The following is a 23,966-nucleotide window of genomic DNA, read 5'->3' as shown; positions in this document are numbered from 1 at the left end:
ATTGCATTGAGAGGAAGATATGGGGACATTTTACAAAGTTCTGTAATCTTGATTCAGTGTGTTACCTCTTTCTCCCAGAGTCTTCATTTGTGAAATAGGTGACAACAGTGTCTGATTAGGAGGAGTGGTGAGATAAAAGAGTTATCATATAAAGGACTTGGAACAGTGCCTAGCACATAAAGGCTTATGATGCTCAGGAGCTGAGGACAGTATCAAAGGCGGGCAGCTGTGGCTTCTTACTCCAGGAAACACTTGAAGGTTGATTTCATTATTGTAGCTTAGGAATGAGGAAATTCTTCAATATTCCAGGCTGAAATTGACCCATATTGGATAGCAATTAAGAGACAGCCAATATTTGTGGTGCATCTCATTGAAGCCTCAGTTTTTCTGTCTGTGCAGTGAGCATCCTAAGTAGGAACTATGGCCCAGATCCAAGATGGTGAGCATTAAATGAAGTGAGACAGAGCATTTAACTTGCACAGCACACTTGTAATTGCCACGGTTGTTCTTAGCATCTTCATTTGGAAATGAAAACACAGACTCAGAAGTTTTGCCTGCACATTACTGAGTAGAGAATAAAGCAGAGAGCATACTTCAGAGAGGCTTCATGCTGTCTGCCTACAACATTACTCATCCTTGTGTCCACTTAGAACATTGCCCATCCTGCAGTCCACCTAGAACGTAGTCCATCCTGCTGTGTTTTGTAACATCCCCTTTTATCATCACCTCCAGCTTTAGGAAGCATCTGGCTTTCCTCTTCACCCTTTATTGGTGTAGAATGGCTGTTATGCAAACCTCTGGGACTTTTCTCAGGAAGAGGGGCTAAGTAAACACCCATAGCTGATCACCAGAGGCCTTCCTGTGGAGGTGAGGCTGACTCACTCATTAATAAATTTCTATAGAGGGATCTGGTGGTTTCTCTTTTTTTTTTTTTTTTTTTTTTTTTGAGGTAGGGTCTCACTCTAGCCTAGGCTGGCCTCGAACTCATAGTGATCCTCCTACTTCTCCTACCCAAGAGCTGGTTTTAAAGGTGTACACCAATTTGCCCAACTTGTTTCTCTATTTTTGTTGAAAGTTTGGAATCTCTTGGGCTCAGGCAGTCTCTTTTCAAAAGAAAAGAGAGATATTTAGATAGTAGTTTGTCTTTCTCTGAGCTATCCACGTTCTTCCTTCACTTATTCAACAAAAGATGAAGGGCTTTGACACAGAAATTACAATGTAACTATGGTGTTTCATTGGGTCCTAGGCATCCAGATTCCTGTAAGTCTTCTGTCTTTGGAGGTTAGTGGGGCTAGGAACAGGACACTCCATGTTCTTTGCATCTCTCATACCTGATCCTGCTCTAAGGTAAATGTGTACACTGTGGTTCCCTGCTTGTAAAGATAGGAGTGTAAAACTGAGGTTGACCATGGGTACCTTGCTGCAGGATAGTGGCCTACTGTATGTCAAAAGAAACCATAACACTGTCTTTGTAGGTTTTTCTATTGTCAGAAATTCAGATAGATAAATTTGTAATGAAAATGTACAATATGAGGAACATTAGAATGGAATAAAAATGACCAAGATCTGAATTTAGGATAATATTTTTCCTCTGTCAGAAACACAGATTCAGAGGTACAAGAAGAGCTAGTTGTACTTTTTAATGGTTTTATACAGCTGTTAGCTATATCTTTATAATTTTCTAGAGGGTTCCTTGGAGATAAGTTTTGCTTAAATGTGTCTGTTATGAGGTGGCCCTTAAACTTCTGAATGTTCAATGGATATTTGTACTCTCCCTAAAATTAGGCTTGGTATTAAGATGCCCTCTTTTTTAAAAAAAAATATTTTTTATTTATTTGAGAGAGGGAAAATAGACAAGCCAGGGCCTCCAACCACTGGTTCACAAATGAATCCCAGATGCACATACCCCCTTGTACATCTGGCTTGTATGGGTATTGAGGAATCAAACCACAGTCCTTGGGTTTTGTAGGCAAATGCCTTAACCACTAAGCCATCTCTCCAGCCCAAGTTGCCCTCTCTTAAAGAAACTGCCTTTTCTCAGTAAATGAACAAACTAGTAGGCTTGTTTTGTTGAGCTACTTCAGACAAGCAACATGTGTACCTACATGTCTAGTAACCGTGCCGTAATGCCTGTTATTGACCCCAGTCCACTTCTTACTAGTATTCTTATGTCAGGTGTTTGCACCTAAAAGCCATTTTTGAACCCTGAATATCACTTACCATTTTCCATCCATCCATAGGTCATTGCAGGATTGCAGAAGATAGTATGTGTCCTTCCTACTTCCTCTTCATTCCAACACACACATCCAAGTCAACAGCATGTCTTCATTCTCAAGTACCTATCTTATTCCAGTTCTGTCCCCTTGAAGTCGTCTATAAAACATTCTTAGTGAGCTTTATTAATTATAAGTCAAACCCTGTCATTCCCTTACTTCGGTACCTCCCAGTGGCTTCAAATTGAACCCAAAGTAAAAAATAAAAATTTCTGACTGTGGTCTGTGGGCCGTGTGGGGCCATCCCCAGCGGTGTCTCCCGGCTCGTCTCCCTCGCCCTCCTCAGCCTTGCTCTCCCTCCCATGTGCTGCAGCACTCGCCCTCAAGTGGGGTGGCTGGAGTCAAACCCTGTCCTCCCAGCCTTTGGGGGTCAGCTTCAACACTTCTCCTGCAGTGGAGCCCTTCCTCATTACCCACGGGCGCGTCCTCCTGTCCTCCCTCAGCTCATAGTTTGACTCCTCGTGGCATTGACCACAGTATGTATGACACTGTCTGTCTTATATGATTGGGCTTTTCCCAATCTCCCCCCAGACTACGGCTAACCGAAGCCAGAGACCTTATCATTTTCCACTATATCTCCAATGCCTAAAATGGTGGTTGGTACATAGTAGATGCTTGATAAATACTGTTGCTAAGTCCTAGTGATCACATACCATGCCTTCCTCATAGAGTGTTGGGAAAATTACAATATTTTGAATAAGTACTTAGTATCATGCCTAATGCATAGGAAGTACTTCATAAATATCACTATTGTTTTTGTTATTGTTGGGTTAACATTGTGTAAATGTATATAAATCAATCTTCAGACAGTAATTCTTTTTCTTTTGCTTGAAACTTGTAGAGTATAGCATATATTTAACAAACTAAGTTTTTTGTTTTTGCTTACAAACTATCATGATCAATTTTATATACCATTGTAAAATCAACTCAGAGCACTTTAAAACTAACCCCCTTCTCCCAGGAGGTATCTCAGATTCTCTTGGTGAAGATACATTTGGACTATTTATAATTTTTCTGTGTATGTTGTCAATACCCTCACTGACTAAAACTAAAGAACCATACAACACCAATATAATCTACCTAATTTCTAAGACTTGTTGAGATTTAAGAAGGCTTCCTGAAAGCAGAGAGGCCAGGTAGTCAGTCAGATGAATGGAAAACTTGATTTGTATTAGAGGCCTGTTGCCTAATTGTTCTAGAGACTGGAATGTGAGGAGCAAGCCAAGTGTCCACTAACTAATGCCAAGTTGCCACTTAGCAACTTGTTTTCCTACAGCACTGCATGAGACCTTAGAGGTCAGCCTATTGGCAAAGCTGGAAGGGAGATGGGCCATAACTCAGCTTGACATCTGGTTCTTTTTCATATTGGGATCAGAATTGCTATAGTACATGTTTTCTAGGAAATCAGATGTAGGGGTACTTGTGGAGACTGGAAAGTTCCATGGGGGACATTGGAGGGCACAACTGTTATAAGGAAAATTAAATATCTGCTCTGAGCTTAGGCATTTCTTTCTTGAGTCTGATTATTCCCCGAGACATGCACAAACCCAGCCCACAAACAGATTAAAAGGAATCCTTCCCTGACAATTAATTACTTAGTTGCAAAGATTACAGCAGATTGCTTCTCAAAAGTCTAGCACAGATATATTATCTATTAGAATATACTTAAATTGTGTTGTAAAAATATATTTCAAGCTATATGATTGGTCATACACATCTATGTATATTACATAGTACAGTTTTGGAATTTTATATTCAAATTCAGATATTTTAATTGAAAGAAATAAGTATGTTCTAATAGGAGTGTGCTTTTCTTTCTTTTATTAGTACCTCCAACTGTCCCTATTCAGAAATCAACTTGAATAAAGAGCGCATTTTCCCAGACCGCCTAAGTGGGGAGGTGCCTTCAGCTAATCCATCATTTCCAAGAGAGAAAAGGACAGACACAAATGAAAGTTCCTCATCTCCAGAAACCAGGTACGTCAAGTGATGAGCTCACATGGCTTGGAAGGGCGTATATTGACGAAGTTGCTCATCACAGACACATTATGTCTTGTGGCAGTGTTTTCTTGTGGATTGTCAGGAATGCACTGGATTATCAGCAAACATGGGGAGCATCTAGAATTCCAGCAGTTGGGAAGCACAGGCAGGAGGGTTGGGAGTTCAAGATCATCCTCTATATATATTACATTCTAGGCTAGCTTGAGCCTCAAAATCCAAATAAATAAGTAAATATGCATGTAAATAAAAATCCCTGGCTTTAATGTGAAATGGAGATGTGAATCCATACTTGGAAACACCCCATTATCTCTCTTAACTTCCATTTCTCCAAAGGTCAAAGTGTTTCTCTGCTTTCTTGCTTGTCTCAAAATCCTTAACTTGAAACTGGCTATGGGTATGCACCTGCAGTTCTGGCTCCTCAGGAGGCTGAAGGAGGAGGATGCCTGAGGCCAACAGTTTAAGACTAGCCTGAGCAACAGAGAGAGTGTCAGCTTAAATAAAAGGAGGGGCAGTATTTAACTCAAAGCTGGAAGCCATGTGTTTGGAGAAGATAAAATTTTAAAAATTCCAAGGTTTTTATTTTCCTTAGTGTGTTCCCCCTCTTTTTTTTTTTTTAAAACCCTGAGCCTGTTGGCTTGGGGTCACTCAGGAGTCAATACTGGCAGGAACCCACTAGTTATCCTATAGAAAGTACTTGATCTCTTTCAGTGACACCTATAAACCTTATTCTTGAGGGTTCAGAGTTGGTGATGGTTTGAAGCTCTTTTGCTTGACCTGCATCTTTACAATAGTCACTTTTTCTATCAACTTTGCCCCAAACCATGGTTATAGATATAAGAAAGAGATTCAAGAGACTTTATTATAGCCGGGTGTAGTGGTGCACGCCTTTAATCTGAGCACTCAGGAGGCAGAGGTAGGAGGATCGCTGTGAGTTCAAGGCTACCCTGAGACTACATAGTGAATTCCAGGTCAGCCTGAGCCAGAGTGAGACCCTACCTTGAAAAACAAAAACAAAATACAAAACAAAACAAAAAGACACTTTATAGTTAATCTAGGATTCTGGTTTCTTTCCTACTTCTGCCCATATAACCAATGGATGTAAGTCAGTTCCATTTTGAGCAAATCTATAGTGTGCCAGACACCAAACTGTCTATAGTAAAATGATAAGGATTATTAATTTTCTGCTTAAGTGAACGTATCATTTCTTAAAACCCAGAGATAGTAAATAATCTCATATGCATTAGAAGCTTGTATAATTCCTGGCAGAAAAGTAAAGCTTTTCGGAAAATAAACTATTACCAATATATGAAAAAATTGTTAAGCAGGTATTAGTGCGTTGCTAGGTATTATATCTAGATATTTTTATCAAATGCAGCCTCCCCAGGTAAATACTGTCAGTGAATCAAACCTTTTCCTGTTTAGTACTTTCCTGGATGTAAATCTTTGAGGAACATTGAAATGCTGGGTGGAGAAAGTTAGTGAAGTAAGGTTCTCAGGCTTGGATATAGGCAGGTAGTAAACTAAGCATGGTCAGGCCTTCCCGCCACAGAGGAGTGATGCAACGTGCAAATCCAAAGCGTTGGGGCCCTTCTGGGTAACTCAGCTTTCCTACATACTATGCATATGTCCTTTGATGAGCACTCCATCACTTTTTTACAATGAGATGAGATGAAAAATGTTCATGTAAACCTCCTAATAAATTGCTCGTTTTTATTGATGTTGTGTAAAGAGGAAGAGATATTTTACTTGTTTCACAGTAGTGATCAAATGTCCCTCATCCAAAATGCTTGGGACCATACAGTTTCAAATTTGGGATTTAAAAAAAATCATGGAGCCGGGCGTGGTGGTGCACGCCATTAATCCCAGCACTCGGGAGGCAGAGGTAGGAGGATTGCTGTGAATTCAAGGCTGCCCTGAAACTACATAGTGAATTCCAGGTCAGCCTGGGCTAGAGTGAGACCCTACCTTGAAGAACCAAAATAAATAATTAAATAAATAACAACAAAAACAAAAAAATCATGACATTTTCATAGACTTTACAAGTTGAGCATATCTACTCCAGTCTTCTTTAAACTCACTCAAGGCTGACTTGGGAGCATTTTGGACTTTGGATTTTCATTTTTTAAGGTTTTTAAATTTTTTTAATTTTTTTTTAAGGTAGGGTTTCACTTTAGCCCAGGCTGGCCTGAAATTCCCTATGTAGTCTCAGGGTGGCCTTGAATTTATGGTGATCCTCCTACCTCTGCCTTTTGAGTGTTGGGATTAAAGGCATGTGCCACCATGCCCAACTGGATTTTGGATTTTGGGTTAGACATGTTCAACCTTCTTTTGCAACTTCTTTTTTGAATATTTTTATTTATTTGAGAGAGAGGGAGAGAGAGATAGAAGCAGAGAGAGAGGGCATGCCAGGGCTTCCAGCCACTACAAACAAACTCCAGACTCATGAGCCACTTTGTGCATCTGCCTTATGTGGGTCACAGGGAATCAAACCTGGGTCCTTTAGCTTTACAGGCAAGTTCCTTAACTGCTAACACATCTCTCCAGCCCTGCAACAATTTGTTGTTTATTAAAAGTAAGAGAATGTCTTGTTGTTTCTATAATATTCCTGTGTGAAACTGAATTGATTGCTCAGTAAGTTGATTTCCATAATATTCATTGATGTTCTCTTTTCATAATAATTGCTTACCTCCATGTATTGTCCTCTCAGGCATTAGCATATTTTCTGATTTTTGGGGGGAGGGGGTTGGTTTTCACAGTAGGGTCTCACTCGGGCCCAGCCTGACCTGGAATTCACTGTGTAGTCTCAGGGTGGCCTCGAATTCAAAGCGACCCTCTTACCCCTGCCTTCCGAGTGCTAGGACTAAAGGTTCGCACCACCATGCTCAACTGCTGTATCATTTTTAATTTGCTAAATTTTAGTTTCTATTTTCTACTGTTTCTTGTGCACTTTTTGACAGCAAGAGAGTTTGCACTCTAGCAGCAAGCTCTGAGATAGGGACTTGATTGCAGGTGGTTTACTTGGGAGGTGAAGAAAATACCAGGAGGGAGCCCGAGCATGAGACAGGGAGGGGAGGGCAGGCAGAAGCAGCGTCCTCATCATACTGGTCACCAGTTCCTCCCTCATGTGTAGGAGACACTGGGCGTGAGGTCTGCGTGTGCTGACTGCTGCCGGGATCACAGGCTGGGGAGTAAGGCAGCTACTGTATAAACTCGTGACCGTTTCCCAGTTCAGACACCAAACAGTCCCTTGGATGAGTGCTTTGCTGGCGTTGCTTTTGGTCTAAGGCTGATCTAACACAGCCAAGAATAAAAGAACAATGCAAGTCACACACTTATTCTTTTCATTCATGATACTATTTTAAGGACTGTCCACTTGACACAAGCCCACAGCAACTGATCCATAGCATCATTTCCCAACTTGGTTCCATATCAGATGCCGTGCTCTCCCCCAAAAGATTTGGGAACCTGCCAGCCCATCACATTAGAGCCTTGGAGTCTGTATTTTAAAAATCCATCCAAGAGTACAACCTTGTGCTGCAAGCTTTCACTAACTTCCCATTGCTTAGGATCAAAATGAATAACTTTTAAAATAACTCCTAAGGAGGCTCCCAGTTCTGTGTTAACTCCACTCTTCCGCTTCACCTCAGCCGGGCTCTCTCAATTGAATTCTGCGGCCTCCCTGGTCCTGGTCTTCCAGCCTCCCTTTCCTTCTTCCCAGAAGCTTTGCTGGTCTGTGAGCTAACCTCGCATCCTTCAGGTTACCGTGCTTTCCTCAGAGGAGATGGTGTAATGCTGCAGCCTGTAGCTTGAGGCCCTCCGTATGTGCTTTCATGTCTCATATCCTGAGGCTATGAAGTTGTGTGAATACTTCCTCCAAGTCTCACTTGATAAGCCCCACAGAGGCAGTCTCCCCTGGCCTCATTATCTAAATTACCCTCAGCAAGGAACACTGTACCTTGCATCCAGTAAGGGTGTCATGCTGAACCCTTCATCACTCCTCAGACATGCCAGTTGTGTGACCAAAAATGCAGTAACCACATAGCCTTCTGTTCAGTCTCCCTTTTTCAGCCTTAGCTTTGTAAGATTGCCAAACTAGATGTATAAGGAGTGGTTACTAAATGATGAAGGAGATCCACGTACACGTACCTGCACTCATAAATTAGGGTGAGGCCTCCCTGTGTACTGTATAACTCCTGGCCTGCATTCTAAGAAGTGACATTTATGTAACAAAGCAAGGACATAGACGAAGCAGCCTTAAGTGACCAGAAAGAATGGTGCCAAGGGCTTTAGGGACCAGTGTCCTAGAGCTCTTGTACCTGGAGTTCAGAACATCCTTCCTAGGAAGCTTTCACCCACATTCAGATGGCCTCTTTGGTCTTTTCTGTAGGTGTGCTAAAGGTTTGGACCGGTTTACCCACACAGACAGGTCAAGTGTGTGTGTGCCAATATCCAGAGTACTCGGAGCAGAAGAGTGAGTGTGTCGCTCCTTTCCACTGCCCGTCCATCTGTGAGGGGTGTAGAGACCAGCTGTGTGTCCATTGGTTTCTCTAAGATGGTGATGTCGTCCCTGTAGAAGGTGCCATTCATCGGTGCCTTCCCTTTGCCCCTGGCAACAGCATTTCCTGGGGACTGATCACTGTTACAGATCTCTATGTTACCATGGCTGAGTAAAAGGATGTGTGCATTTCTCTGTCTTAATAAAACATTTGCATCCAAGTCATCTAGGCTAGTTATTTAAAGACTACTTATTTAAAATGTAGCAGAGGGGCTGGAGTGATGGCTTAGTGGTTAAGGCTCTTGCCTGTAAAGCCTAAGGACCCAGGTTCAATTCTCCAATATCCACGTACACCAGATGCACAAGGTGGCACATGTATCTGGAGTTCATTTGCAGTGGCTAGAGGCCCTGGCAAACCATTCTTTCTCTGTTCTCTGTCTGCCCCCCTCTCTCTTTCTCTCTGTCTCAAATAAACAAATAAAATATAAGACAAATAAATAAAATAAAATGTGCCAGAATACGGAGTAAGGAAATGAAATGTGAATCCCAGGAATCCTTTCTCTGCCTGGCTCTGGGAATCACTACTGCACTCACTGGGATGGGAATCTCAGGCATCCTTTCCACATAGACTTAGTCTCATGAAGTCTGTCTACAGCTGCTTGTTCTTGAGTTCTAAATTGGGCTGTAGCTCTGTTAAAAGTCACAGTGTCTTAAACCTCCATGTTGTTAAAGCCTGTTTAGACATAACCACCAAAGCACAATAAAGCATCTTTAAAATGCTTGCTTGGCAAATGCTTGTACTACTTTGCAAGGAAAGAGCCCACTACTAAACTAATCCAGTCTATGCAGCTCATTAGATGTCATTAAAATGGCTTTTCAGTTACAGGACCAGTATTTCCACTCTGAGAATTAGGCAGAGCTTGCTGCACAAATTACTGCCATTAATCTGACTTATATTTTTTCACATAATTTCAATTTTGCCAGTCACATCAAAATCCCATTTGTCACTTACTAAACAGATGGGAAAATGAACTAATATCATATATGAAACTGTATCTGTGTACTTTATAAAATGATCAAAACAAGCAGACTAAAGTTAATTTAGAGCCAAAGTTCTGAAAGATTGTAAACAGTGATCAGCAGTGTGGAGAAGTTTGCTTTTGCTTCATAAGGTCCTCTAAACGAGGATGGTGTGGACATTTCTTGGACCAGACAGCCCCTGGCTTTACAGTCTGGCTCCCTTCCATCAGTGGGCTGCCAGGTATGAATGAGGAGCTGTGATCCAGCCCGTGGAAACCTGAGTTCTGTTGTGTACACCAGAGAAAAGTTCAGTTTTAGTTAAAACTCTCACAGTTCTGATACCAGTTGCCGTGACACCAAGGCAACCATTCAAAGTGTAAGAAAAAGATGAGTGTTGTTGTTAGGTGCCTATGAAGTTGTTGGAACAATATTATAACAGGATCTGATTGTGTTTCCTTTGACTATCACTAATTCCTACTTGGGACACTTTTCCATTTGGAATAGGAAACCAGTGGCATATATTCTCCTTTCTGGAACACACTTTCACTCTCCCCACAATGTGCTGTCTTTATCTCCCAGAACTCACGTCATTGAGTAGAGCTTATACTTCTTGAGAGGATTAACAGACTTTTCTTACTAAGTTTTTCTGGAGGATTTTTCCTATCTTAAAATTTTTTTTTTTTTATTGGCGACTTCCATAATTATAGAAAATAAACCATGATAATTCCTCCCTCCCACATTCCCCTTCACAACTCCACTCTCCATCATATCTTCTCCCTCTCTCAGTCTCTCTTTTATTTTGATGTCATCATCTTTTCCTCCTACTATGGTGGTCTTGTGTCGGTACTATAAGGTCATGGATATCCAGGCCATTTTGTGTCTGGAAGAGTGCATTATAAGCCTTCCTACCCTCCCTGGCTCTTATATTCTTTCTGTCACCTCTTCCTCAATGGACCCTGAGTCTTAGAAGGTGTGATGGAGTTGTTTCAGTTCTGATGACTCCTCTATCACTTCTCAGCCTATGGTGCGCCCTATGAGTCATCCTAGAGGTCACTGCCATCAGAAAAGAGAAGCTTCTCTAACCAGAAGTAAGATTAGTATTAATATATGGGTATGAACATTAAGAAAAGTGCTTACTGGGCAGTTTGGTGAGCAAAATGTATGTACTTATCCAGACCCTGCAGGCACTACACCTCTAGGCCTCATGACCTCCTCTTTTATTGCTTTTCAGTATCAGACACGTATGTCCTTCTGTGGATAGGGCCTCCAGTCCATTTAGAGAGTGGTTTTTCACCCCCATAATAGACATGCCATTATTGCACCTGTTGGCTCATTTGACCTGGCTCACCAAATTTAAGGCTTGCAGTATCCACTATTGTTTATCTCCACTGATAATTTCTGTCCCCCATAGAGCTGCATGCAGCATAGCTTTTTTTTTTTTAAATTTTTTATTTATTTATTTGAGAGAGACAGACACTGAGAGAAAGACAGATAGAGGGAGAGAGAGAGAATGGGCACGCCAGGGCTTCCAGCCTCTGCAAACGAACTCCAGACGCCTGCGCCCCCTTGTTTATCTGGCTGACGTGGGACCTGGGGAACGGAGCCTCGAACCGGGGTCCTTAGGCTTCACAGGCAAGTGCTTAACCGCTAAGCCATCTCTCCAGCCCCAGCATAGCTTTTTCCAGCTTTCTATCAGCTGGTCTACATGGAGGATATTATCAGCTCAGTTCCAGCAGGATTTCTGAGTGACCTTGCAGCCCAAGCATGTGAAATCTTCAGCAATAGGGTCTTACCATCTCTTCCTAATGGGAAACCATGAGCCTTGACAATGGCCTATAATATTTTGGGGGCATCTGGGACCTCCCTGGCCAACAACTTACTGGAAAGTATCCCATCCCTGGCACTAAAATTTTTCTAGTAATAATCTATGGCTTCTGGGTACACCATTGTCCAAAAATTTCCTCGATATCTTAATAAAACTCACTCAGCCCATTTGCTATATATGTTTTTTCCATTATGGCCCCACTAGCTTATATTCCATATGGCAAATCATAGGCTTATTAATTAAAACATCATATTTTTACCTTTAGTCACTAAATAAGGAGTAGTCCATGTTTACCTCTTTTAGGCCATGTTTATGAAAATATGGGTCAGTAAAACTATTGCTGAGAATTCCCCATTGAGACTTTAGCCCTTGGGCCTATGCGGGTGGACATTGCTGTCTGTTCTGAGTCCTTGGATGGTGGCAACCTACCTTGCTCGGACACTTTCCAAACTTCATTTGTAGGAGGCATTCTGGAGGCAGGCTAACGACTATTGAAACTTTGTGTAAAGTTTAACCTCTGAGAGGCTTGATCTTTGATCTTTTATCTGTGAGTGACTTCAGCCCAGGAATTAAAATACTAGTGGGTCAAAGAGACATCCTCTTACCATTCCAGACATGAAAACAGAGCGTTTTGAGTTTTCTAACCTGTGTGCTATGTTTCTGCCTACAGTTCCCATTCTCCTACCTCCTTTCATTGCTGGATTTAGAGAGTTGGCTAAAATTAATATATCCCTGAATTGAGGCAAAATAACCTATTTTTGGATATTTTTTTATTCAATATTGTTATAAGCAGACTGGGTCTGGTTGAACATAATTGGTTAGGAATTAAGTGAAAAATAAACACTTGAAGAGATGCAGCTGTATGCATCCATTTCTTGGGCACATAACTCTTCTTGTGTTTGTTTCCTTAATATTTACCACAGGCATAATTGGAGTATGATAGTAAGACATCTAAAACGTGATGCATAATTACAGGAAAGAGAATGCTGACTCACAAGGAATAGGCTTTTCCCTCTAAGTAGATTCTACTGTTTTAATTAAAAGCTGGAGGAGTTTTCTTGAGTAGGATTTTGCTGTGATTTTATTTCCATATAAGCCAGAGAAATGTTAAACTAGTTCCTGAACATTTTAACATCTCAAGAAAAATTCTGCCTAGAAGGCATTTTTTTCCCCTATGCTTTGCATTTGACCCTCATCCTGCCATGTGGTGTAGGTGCTGGGCTGATTGCCCATCCAGCATCTTGGTTATTGGCCACATAGCCAAGACTTGACATCTAACCCATGCTGAATGGATGTCTGGCTAAAGAAACTGTTACTCGAAAGGCTGTGTTAATAGTTGAAGAAAGCAGCTTACTTGAGGGAACAGGTATCAGTAAGTGATTTTATCCTGATATAAGCAATTGGTAAATAGAAAGGCTATTATGTCAAGATCTCACTCTTGTACCTGGCTCATGCTAAGCACTTCCTATATATCATTATTTTATTTAGTCCTCAAGGTACCATTGTTAAGAGTGAGTATCCTTATTTTTATCAGTGATGCACCTGAGAGAATTTGGGGCATTAAGGAACTTTCTGTCAAAGTTCATGCAAAACTAGTAAGCAGCAAACTGAGATGTGAATGAAGTTTGTATCCCTCCAAAGACGACACTTGTAACTACTACTGCCAGGCTGCTTTGTCCTTGTTAAAGCATGCTCACAGGAAGCAGCTTGTGCCTCCTGCCTGAGTGAGACTATTGACAGAGAGAGCATGGTTCATGGAGAGAGAGTCTCAAGAGATTTTGTATTAAAGTATCATGGGTTGGAGAGACAGGTTGGTGGTTAAGCTGCTTGCCTGAAAAGCTGAAGGACCCAAGTTCAATTCCTCAGGACCCATGTAAGCCATGTACATAAAGAGGTACATGCATTTGGAGTTCATTTACAGTGGCTAGTGGCATCACCTCTCTCTTCCTCTCTTTCTTCTCTGTCTCTTTCTCTCTTAACTAAATAAATATAAATAAAATATTTAAAAACAATATCATAATATTAAAGTGTAGTATAAATATTTGTGGTTGTTATTCTTAACAGTCTATCAAGAAACATATCTTATACTATGTGCAAGAGTATATTGTAATGTTATCCCAGAGCTTAAATATTCTAGTATGATCATGTTTTGTTCATTGGTTGGAACACTGAAGCAAGATCAGCTTTTTGCTAAGGAAGGTGAAATTCTAGAACAAGGATTTTGTTTTTGCATAGTGAAAGAACTATCCATCACAGGACCCACAGCCACCACTAGGGTAGTGAGGTTTCTAACCACATGGAAGTGAGAAAGATTGGTTGCCAACTGGGGTGCGGGGGGGGGGGGGGGCTTTTAAATAAATAAATAAATAAATATAAAGTAAGTAAGAATATGTAGTCAGAGTCTTCATTCCCAGCCTTCTGAAGGAAAAATAATTTGAAAATGAGATTTTTTGCAACAGGAGAGTATGTTCCCTTTGACTTCCTGTAACATGGTCTCATACTCTATTTTGGAGAAACACAGTCATAAACATCCATGAGTAAGTGAATCTACTCATAGATTCTGGTGTCAGGAAGACATGTCTCTGTGCCTCTGTGAATGTGGGCTTTACTTCTCTATTTCAGTAGACATAATGCCAGAGTTGGCTCCAGGAATGCCATGAAATACTGGGCCTGGGAAGAGCTCTCTCAGCCTGTGTTCAGCTCATGGTGTGCTCTTAAGAATGCTGATTTAGTAATATTGACCATGTCCACTTGTGTTTGGTTAGGACTGTGCTCATCTCTGTGGTCCTGGTCATCTGGCTTGTTTCACAAGCCTGCAGATTCCCCCTGCCCCTTCCCCTTTTAGCCAAAGGAAACAACATGGGGAACACAGTGGATCTGGTCAGGTAAAAGGGGCAAAATAAATTAACCAGCAATAAAAAATTCAAAAGTTTGTGTCATGCAAACATGACACAACTGAGTTTTTTTCCCAGAATCCACATAAATGCTAGACATGATGGCACAGGCCTCTACTCCCATGGCTTGGGAGGCAAAGGCCAGTGGATGCCTGGATCTCTGGCTAGCCTGGTCAGTGGTTCCAGGTCCATGACAGATCCTGTTTCACAAAGAGGTGGACAGTGCTGGGGAGATGGCTCATGTATAAACTGCTCACCACACAAGCATGAGGACCTGAATTTAGATCCCCATCACCAAAGTAAAAGCCATATGTAGTGGTACATGCCTACAAACCCAGCACTGGGGAACCAACAAGAGAATCCCTAGAGCTTGCTGATCAGTTGAATCAGTAAGCTCTAGCTTCGTCACTAGAGCCTGCCTCAAAGAATAAGGTGAAGAATGAAAGAGCAAGACATCCGGTGTCTACCTCTGGTCTCCATATGCATACTCACATACATGCACATATGAACCTACACATGAACATACATACACACATATCACATGCATATGCAGAAAAAGCAAGAGGTAAACAGTGTGCCTATGAATAATACTTGGGGTTTCCTTTGGCTTCCACATTCATGAATACATACAGATATGTGTATACACACACATGCACACCATACACACATCCACATCCACATAAAACATTCTATAAACATTTCTTACAAAGTCCTTCATTTGAATTGTGTTCCAGATAAATGTCCACGTTTATATATTCCCAGGTTTGTAATAGACCAGCAATGAAAAGTCATGAATTGAGCTTATAAATGTGACATGACCATGTTTCTATATTTAAGAAACAATATGTGAGCCCTTAATCTCCATTTTGCTTTTCTTTGAGGGTGAATTTTGTTAGAATCTGGCATGAAAAAACTTTTGTCAAAGAGTTACTTTCCTTTTTTCCTTCCTTCCTTCTTTCCTTCTTTCCTTCTTTCCTCCCTCCCTCCCTCCCTCCTTTCTTTCCTTCTCTCTCTCTCTCTCTCTCTCTCTCTCTCTCTCTCTCTCTCTCTCTTTCTTTCTTTCTTTCTTTCTTTCTTTCCCTTTCTTTCTTTCCCTTTCTTTCTTTCCAAGCAGCGAGAGAGAGGAGACAGACAAGAATGGGTGTGCCAGGGCTTATAGCCACAACAAATGAACTCCAGAAGCATGAGCCACCTTGTGCATCTGGCTTCTGTGGGTACTGGGGAATTGAACCAGGGTCCTTGGGCTTTGCAGGCAAACACCTTAACTTCTGACTCATCTTTCTAGCCCTGAAAATTTTAATATGTACTCATTTTTATTAGAGCAAGACCCTATGCTGCCATCTACCAGGAAATAAATTATTTATTTATTTGGTTTTTCAAGGTAAGGTTTCACTCTAGTCCAGGCTGACATGGAACTCACTATGTAGTCTCAGGCTGTTGTTTGTTTTGGTTTTGGTTTTGGTTTTGGTTTTTCGAGGTAGGGTCTCACTCTGGTCCAGGCTGACCTGGAATTAAATCTGTCATCTCAGGGTGGCCTTGAACTCATGGCAATCCTCCTACCTTTGCGTCCCTAGTGCTGGGATTAAAGGCGTGTGCCACCACGCCCGGCTCTGTTGTTTGTTTTTGTAGTACTGAGGATTGAACCCAGGGCCTCACACATGCCAAGCAGGTGCCCCACCACCACACTGTCTCCCCAGCCCATTTTGTTAGGCGTTGCTGATGCTCTCCTTGCTTATGCCCAGCAGTCTAGTCAGGCCTCCAGTTTCCTGGCATTCTACCTCAGCCTTCCAGGCAGCTAGGATTACAGGTCGGAACCACCTGCCCAGGGACTTCACTGTTTCTGCAGAGAGACAACATTTTCTCTCAGCACCTCAAATAATGTCTTTAGTTCAATTTCCTTTCTTTTAAAAATTTTTAAAAATATTTCATTTTTATTATTGAGAGAGAGAGAGAAAATGTGTGTGAATGGATGCATCAGTGCCTCTAACCACTGAAAACAAACTCCAGACGCATGTGCCACCTTGTGCATCTGGCTCACGTGGGTTCTGGTGAATCGAACCTGGCTCCTTAAGCTTTGCAGGCAAGCACCTTCACTGCTAAACCCTCTCTCCAGCCTTTTAGTGCAATTTTCTATGTTTGTTTTCACTACACTTCCATCCCCTGCTTTCTGTGGATATAATCTCTGTAGTTTCTGAACTGATATGTTAGAAGTGGAATGGATTCAGTAAATTCTTCACTCAGATCTTTCTGTCTTGGCAACATCTCATTGCTGCATAAAAACTGATTGTTCCTCGTTCTCAAATATACACGAGTGGTCTTCAGCAATTGTGAGTTGTTTTTTGTACAAAGTCAGGGAGCTCAGTGTCAGATGAAATTTCATCTCTTGAAAATTATCTTTTGAAATCATGAGCCTTTATTGCATGTTAATTCTGTTAGCTTCCTTGTAAATTAATGCCTTTGCCATTGACACTATAGCATTCCCTTTTTATTTCATTAGGCTACTTTGTCTTTTGAATATATTTATTTGCCTTATTAATACTTAAGAGTAAAATTATGATCTGGGTCAGAGTGATATAAAGCACAGGAATGCATAGCTAGATATCACATTCTGGGTAGGTAGAGGGAATTACAAAGTGAGACATTGTGACCTCTAAGAATGAAATTCATTAGGTTAAAAAACAAAACTTAAATCCTATAAATTTCGATTTTAAACAATGAGTACTAAGTACCTGGTTCTTCATTTATTTTGTGTGCATATGTATGCACATTTATAGGCTCATGTGTGTGCAGATCGTGTGCACATGTGTGTGCGGAAAGTGGGCATTTACACATGCTATTGGGTATTAGTTGCCTTGTTGTAGAACTACCAGTCTTTTGAACACTTTAGTGGCACCATCCATCTGCTTTTAGTTAAGCACAACAATTGTTAAGATGCAATGCTGAAACATAGAAAATGTTTTCACAAAATCCTGAAACACCTGTTCTTTCTCAGAGAACACCATGCTGATGACATCAGAGAAGATTTTGAAGAAAGAACAGAAAGTGAAACGAGGCCGTCACAGGAAACCAGAGGTAGCTATAATAGAGTTTCTAAAAGTGTCTTTTTTTTTTTTTTTTTTCTAGATAGGGTTTCACTTTGGTCCAGGCTGTCCTGGAATTCACTATGTAGTCTCAGGGTGACCTCAAACTCACAACAATCCTCCTACCTCTGCCTCTTGAGTGCTGGGATTAAAGGAATGTGCCACCACGCCTTTTTTATTGCTGGTTTTTACTGTTAATATTCAGGAACAGAAAGTCAACCATAGACTGGAGATATGGCTCCATGGTGGAGCAGTTGCTTAGCATGCTTGAGGCCCTGGGCTAGATTATGAGCCATACCAAAGAAATCAATGAATAAATAAAAACAACTGGCATAGAATAATCACATCTGTACTAAAGATAAACTTTATTTGTCTCATTTGTTATGACTGACACTGAAAGTTTATAGTTTAGGATAATCTCAACATGAAATTCTTAATGAAATAGATCTGTCTGGGGGCTGTTTGAATAGTTCCTTTCACATATCATAGGTACAGTAGTAAGTGTAATATTTGGAAAGAGGTTCTTGTCATACATTTTCTTTAATATCACTGTAGTTATTTATTTCATATGTCTTTAACACAATTCAGAATGTGTTTTGAAAGGTAGGCAGAATATGATCTTAATATAGTACCACAGAATGGAAAGAAAATCACTTGAAGATACGTGTTAGATTGTGCTCGCATCTTTGTTAGAAAGATGACCTGATTAAATAGTGAAGTCATGACTGAACTTGTAATTCATTTATTACTAGGTAGTTATTAATTTTTATAAGAAAATGCCAGTCTGGTTATGAGTTTCTGATTGTTCTTGGAGGCTGGGCTTTTCATGTGCACGTTTTGGTGTAGATATATGAGGTGTACGGATGGTGCCTAACTACTGTTTGCCTTTAGAGATCTAGTCCATACATGGCGTGTGGTTTTGCTGTCTGATTGTCACACAAGAATATTTGATGGTTAAATTGAAAGCCATCTTCAGGGCTGTGTTCTGCATGGTTGATGGTGTTTGTTTACTGAAGCACAGACCCTGCAGATAAGCAGGCCTTAACCCCTCCTCAGCTGCCACCTACAGCTGTGACTACATGTCATTGAGTGCCTCTCAGAGGATGGAGGTATATTTCCATATGGACAAAGTGATTTCCAGCAGTAACAGTTTATTTGCTTAGCATGGTGTTGCCATGTCATAGACTTTATGCAAGTGATGATTTTTAAAATTTCCATATTATTATGCAAGTATTTGATTATTTACAAGGTTATGATCACTTAATTAGGAAGAACAGTTAACTTTAATATGTAATAGGAGTTTTGTTCTTAGGTCTCTGTGGGATTCTAACACACTGACTTAAGCCTTTCTTTGTGAGCCAGTGGTTCACCAGCTGTTGAGAGCATGGCCCTTGTTCAAGCCTCAGCTCCACCACGTGCTATCTGTGTGTGCCTGTGCCTCAGTTTCCTCCTGACATTGATGTGTTCCCACATCAATGAGGGATGGTGTGTTAATGGCTGAAGTAGTCCCTGTCATTAGTAATGGCACCCTGTGAAATCTGTGTTGTTGAAGGCTCCGGTAGAGCCATGATGCATTCTTCTAAGCTCTAATCCCTTTGAGGAGGTAACAGTTTGATTAACATGTCCACTTGGCGATTTGTGTATTTTGTTATTTGATAACCCAATTTCCATCAGTTTTTGCTGACTGTTACCCATTTAATGGAGAATTTCAGATTTATATTTGGTGCTCATAGTACTGCCACTATTGTGGTAGTTTACTTTATGGTTTTATTTTGTTTTGTTTTTAGTTTTCTTCATTGAAATTTCCTGAGTTTAGTTTTTTTATTCCATGCACAGAAATATTGTTAGTATCCACATATAATTCCTTACTTTTTTATGTTGCAAGTCATTTTAGTTTTTACTGGTTTTCATTTATTTTTCTTATTTGTAAAACTTGTATGTCAATATGCATATATAACCATTGCCTGCGTTTTCACTTAGTGAAAACAAGCCTCTTAAAATAACCATTTGGGGAATTTACACACTGCTCTTAGATAAGACTGTCCCATAGTTTTCTACATTAGTATGATACATTGGCTCCTAAATGAGTTTGCTAACTTTGCTTCTTTTTCATAGTTTTTAAACGTTTTTGTAAACCTTAGTTTATAAACTTCATGTGATATGTACTACATTTGTTGGCTTTCCTAGCACCTTTTTTAGTTGATTTCATTTATCTTTTTCCCAAAGTCATTTTGGCACGGAAGAGATTTTATCTATTTCCTCAGCTTATCATGGCATGTAATTGTCCTTATGTGAACCCTAGGGATCGTGGTCTCCAGTCATGTTCTTCGGTGACTGGAAGTCCAGTCAGGGTGTGCCTTCCTGCCTCTCGGTTCTTAGTGCAGCCACAGCTTGTCCTCAGGGGGGCTTCCTGGAGACTCTGGGAGTGGGGCAGGTCTTGGTTCGTACTCTAGTGAGAGAAGCAGGACTGGGCAGAATGAGGAGGCGAGTTTCAGGCAGCTGTGAAGGGAGGGCTTAAGGGATCCCAAGTTCAGGTGAGAGGAACAGGCTTATCTAGGAGCCCATTCTCCTAGATGCTAGTTGAGATGCCAAATGGATCAGATTCTTTTCTCCTCTCCTCTCACAACAAAGAACCTGACAGAAGCAAGTTAGAAAAGGAAGCTTTTCTTTTAGCTCACAGGTTCATGGAGGGGGAGGCATAGAAATGGAGGCTTGCTCCATGGGTGTGGGAGCTTGTGGTGTGAACTGTTACCTTCTGGCAGAGTAGAAAGCAGAGGGAGAGGGCTGCAGAGATGGCTCAGTGGGCAAGAGCACTTCCCACGCAAGCACAAGGGCCCGAGACCACCGGCACCCCATCCTCAGCACACACACAGACGTATGCCTGAAACCCCCGTCTTGTGGGAAACAGAGACTGGCAAATCACTGGGGCTTAGGAAAATCTGCAGCTATGAGTTCAGCGAGAGTCCATCTCAAGGGAATAAATACAGGGATGAGTGACAGCAAAGAACAGCCAGTGTTGTCCTCTGGCCTCCAAGTACATGGATCTGCACATATATATGCAGTCACCACACATGTTATCATACATGCACAGAATTAAAAAAATAAGTAATTTTTTTATTTTTGGTTTTTCAAGGTAGGGTCTCACTCTAGCCCAGGCTGACCTGGAATTCACTATGGAGTCTCAGGGTGGCCTCAAACTCATGGTGATCCTCCTACCTCTGCCTCCCGTGTGCTGGGATTAAAGGCATGTCCCACCATGCCCGGCTAAAAATAAGTAAGTTTTTTTAAAAACACAGAGGTGAGACTGTCAGAACCAGACTAGGTTATAACTTAGAAGGCTGGCCTCCAAAAAACAAAGTGGGGGGATGAGTGATAGAGAACCGTACCTGACGTTCTCCTCTGGCCTCCACATGTGCACATGTGCACCTGTGCATCATTCATCACACACGCACCACACCACACATCCTTGCACACAGAAACATGAATGAATGAATTGTTAGAGAGAGAGAGAAAGCAGAGGGAGACCTACAGAACATGGCTGGCTATCACCCAGAACTGTCTCTATGGCCTTAAATCTGCCAATTAGGCAGTGCCTCTAGCTGGGGCCAGTTGTTTAAGCACGTGAGCTGGGGCCAGTTGTTTAAGCACGTGAGCCTATGAAGAATATCCTTGGGCAAGGAAGCTCCTTTGGCTCAGGCAGCTCCTCGAGAGCCATCCGGACTGGCAGGCAGGAGAGCAAACGCCTCCGTTCTGAAGGGAGAGCAGAGTGCCTGGCACAGTTTCCACAGTGTCCTGCCAGTACCTCAGCCCAATTTCCTTGAAGAAAATCAAACAGAAAAGAAACAAATCAAAGTATCATTTCATGCATGTAGGATTAAGCCAGCCCAATTCAGTCCAGTCTTTTAGTTTTGAAAAATGAACCTGGCTCTTAAATCCGATCTTCTTTCATGATTTTTGCCTGGGAAGTAATGAGCGCTCTTGATTCTTTAGATCCAAAAAAGCCGCTTTCAGTTACAGTTTTGATCATTACTTCTGCTCCATTTCTCTCTTTCTTAATGGTGCTGTCTGTTTCTCCTATGCTAGAGCCAAGGGTTAGTCTTCACAAGACTTAACAGATCTCTTGGCACCAGAGTTGCATGAGACAGCTAACCACACAGTAGGTGTCCTTGTGCCAAAGCAGGGACCCAGTGCTCCTTGCATGCCACGAGGTGAATGTTACCGAATGCTATGTATGCATTTTTAACATTTTGAAATTCCAGTCACATTCTTATGTCCAAGACATGTTTCTCATGTTACCAAGTTTCTTATTCTGCAAAGTACCCTACTCACTGCTTTCAAGATTAATTTGAACAGCACTGCTTTTACTTCTCACAGCTTCCTACATTGGCTTGTTTCCCTTTCATATCCTGTGTTTTATCTTGTAAAAGGTCTATTCTCCAGGCTTACCAAAACCATGAAATTCATGTCAGTAAATCAGTGTGCCTCTTCTGATGTTTTGTAGAACTGTTTGTTAGAGGCTGCATGGTGACAGTTTCCTCTTTGATCTTTTTTTTTTTTTGCAAATTAAATTTTATTATTATTTTTATTACCATTATTTTAGAGAGAGCAAGAGGGGCTGGGAGAGAATTGGTGCTCCAGGACCTCAGCCACTGTGCTCAAACTTCAGATGCTTGCACCACCTAGTGGGCACGTGCAACCATTTGCTTGCCTCACCTTGGTGTGTTTGGTTAATGTGAGATCTGGAGAGTCGAGCATGGGTTCGCAGGCAAGCGCCTTAGCCACTAAGCCATCTCTCCAGCCCTCTCATCATTTTTGAGTCCAGGGAAAGTTCCTTGTGTGTTTTGTGAAGAGCTCTTACTGCTCAGTACCCCACATGGGTCGTGGCAGAGTTCTCTCAGACTGGAAGCTGCAGGCCAGGTAGTTGAGCTCCATCCTGAGTGCACTCTTCTGAGCCCCGCGGCTGCTCTGCAGTGTTGATTCCCAGCTTCGTCCCTCCATCAGTGTCAGAGCAGCTGTAGCCTGGCTGCGGTGCCATTGGATGTGGAGAAGGCGCCTTGCATTGTGGGCAGCACTGACTACAGAGAAGAGGGAGAAGCAGCCAAGAAAATTTCTTTCCAATGCCACAAGAATTTAGGGTCAGTACACCCATGAGGACTGTTGTCTGCAGGCTTGAAAGCGGTACATTAAAAAAAAATTCTCCCTAAAAAGGTTTTTTTTTATCTTGTTCAGTTAACTCAGAACAGTCATAATTGTGAGTCCTTTTTCATAGTTCCTTTTGTGTTTCTGAATTTGACATAACTTGGCCTTCCAACTTGCATGATTTTTGCTTACTGTCCTGCAAACATTCTCTCTTGTGGGTGTCTCTTATGTAGGAGTCCATTTTGTAATATGTCAGGTTCTCATTGGAAAAGTCAGACATCTTGTTTTTTTTTCTTTTATCTCTGAAGTTTACTATTTTGCTGGCTAACCTTGAAATAGTCCTCAGGCAGCTTTCATGGCAGCGTGTAAGTAACTGGAAGTTGATTGTATCTATACTCCTTGGTGCTTTGCGTCCCTCTACTCTACCCAAACATTTATCACCCATTCGTTTTCTGTGAAAATTAGCAGATGTATCCCATTTCAGCTGGCTTTGTTCTTTCACATTATGAGCACTTTTTATAGACTCCTGGAATATTAGCTTTGATGGGCTGTGGACAGTGCACTGTCAGTTTTCTGCCTTTCTTTCAGGTTAGGAGTAACTTCTCCCATCTGCCGAGGGTTTATTGTATATCAGTGCTGAAATAAATATTTATAACATATCATGTAGTCCTTACAACTCTGCTGTTCAGTTGATTCAGCTTTGATAGAGCTTGTCAGTGCCAAGGCGGGATCTTGAACCCAGGCCTGTCAGACTCGAGTACTCACCGTCTTGATTGTGACTGTCTAGCCACAGCCTGGAGCTGCTCTTGTCTTCGGGGTGGTTTTGGAATGTCAGGGCTGGGCCTCAGTTTCCTCAGCTTACAGATAGTGCCATCATAGCATTGCTCTGCAACAACTTACACTTAGAAATTCTGGTTTTTTTATTATTATGGTCATTTAGAAATTCTGGTTTCACTTTTCTCGCCAGCTTCCAGGAGCAGGGCATTTAAAACAAACCAAGTGAAGTATGTGTAAAAAGAGTTTGATCACATTCTTTTGGTCAATTTGCACTTAAGATAATTTCAAAACTACGGAAAACTCCTTAAAAGCATTATTTTGCATATAGGTCGACGGTTTGAAAGGAAGGTAGAATGTTATAGGACTCTAGTAAAAAGTCAGTAGTCTAAGTGCATTCCAAAATGCAAGGCTGTGTTTTTCTGAACATAGTGTGCACAGTCAAACCTACCCTTCCTTACTCTT

The 23,966-nt window shown here is 41.4% G+C and overlaps 1 protein-coding gene across 5 annotated transcripts in view; it reads left to right on the top strand.

Annotated features, from left to right (window-relative positions):
* The window catches only part of L3mbtl3 (L3MBTL histone methyl-lysine binding protein 3), a 112,989-nt gene that overhangs the window by 78,640 nt on the left and 10,383 nt on the right, over positions 1–23,966 (top strand). For all 5 annotated transcript variants that reach the window (XM_004651214.2, XM_045159124.1, XM_045159120.1 and 2 more), the window contains 2 exons: positions 4,101–4,250; positions 17,501–17,580. In XM_004651214.2, the coding sequence (XP_004651271.1) occupies positions 4,101–4,250; positions 17,501–17,580 (230 nt within the window). The remainder of the gene's footprint in view (positions 1–4,100; positions 4,251–17,500; positions 17,581–23,966) is intronic.

This window comes from Jaculus jaculus, chromosome 9 (genome assembly GCF_020740685.1).
Source record: "Jaculus jaculus isolate mJacJac1 chromosome 9, mJacJac1.mat.Y.cur, whole genome shotgun sequence".
NCBI lineage: Eukaryota > Metazoa > Chordata > Mammalia > Rodentia > Dipodidae > Jaculus > Jaculus jaculus.
The sequence above is the reverse complement of the archived record's forward strand: the minus strand, read 5'-3'. Positions and strand labels throughout refer to the sequence as shown.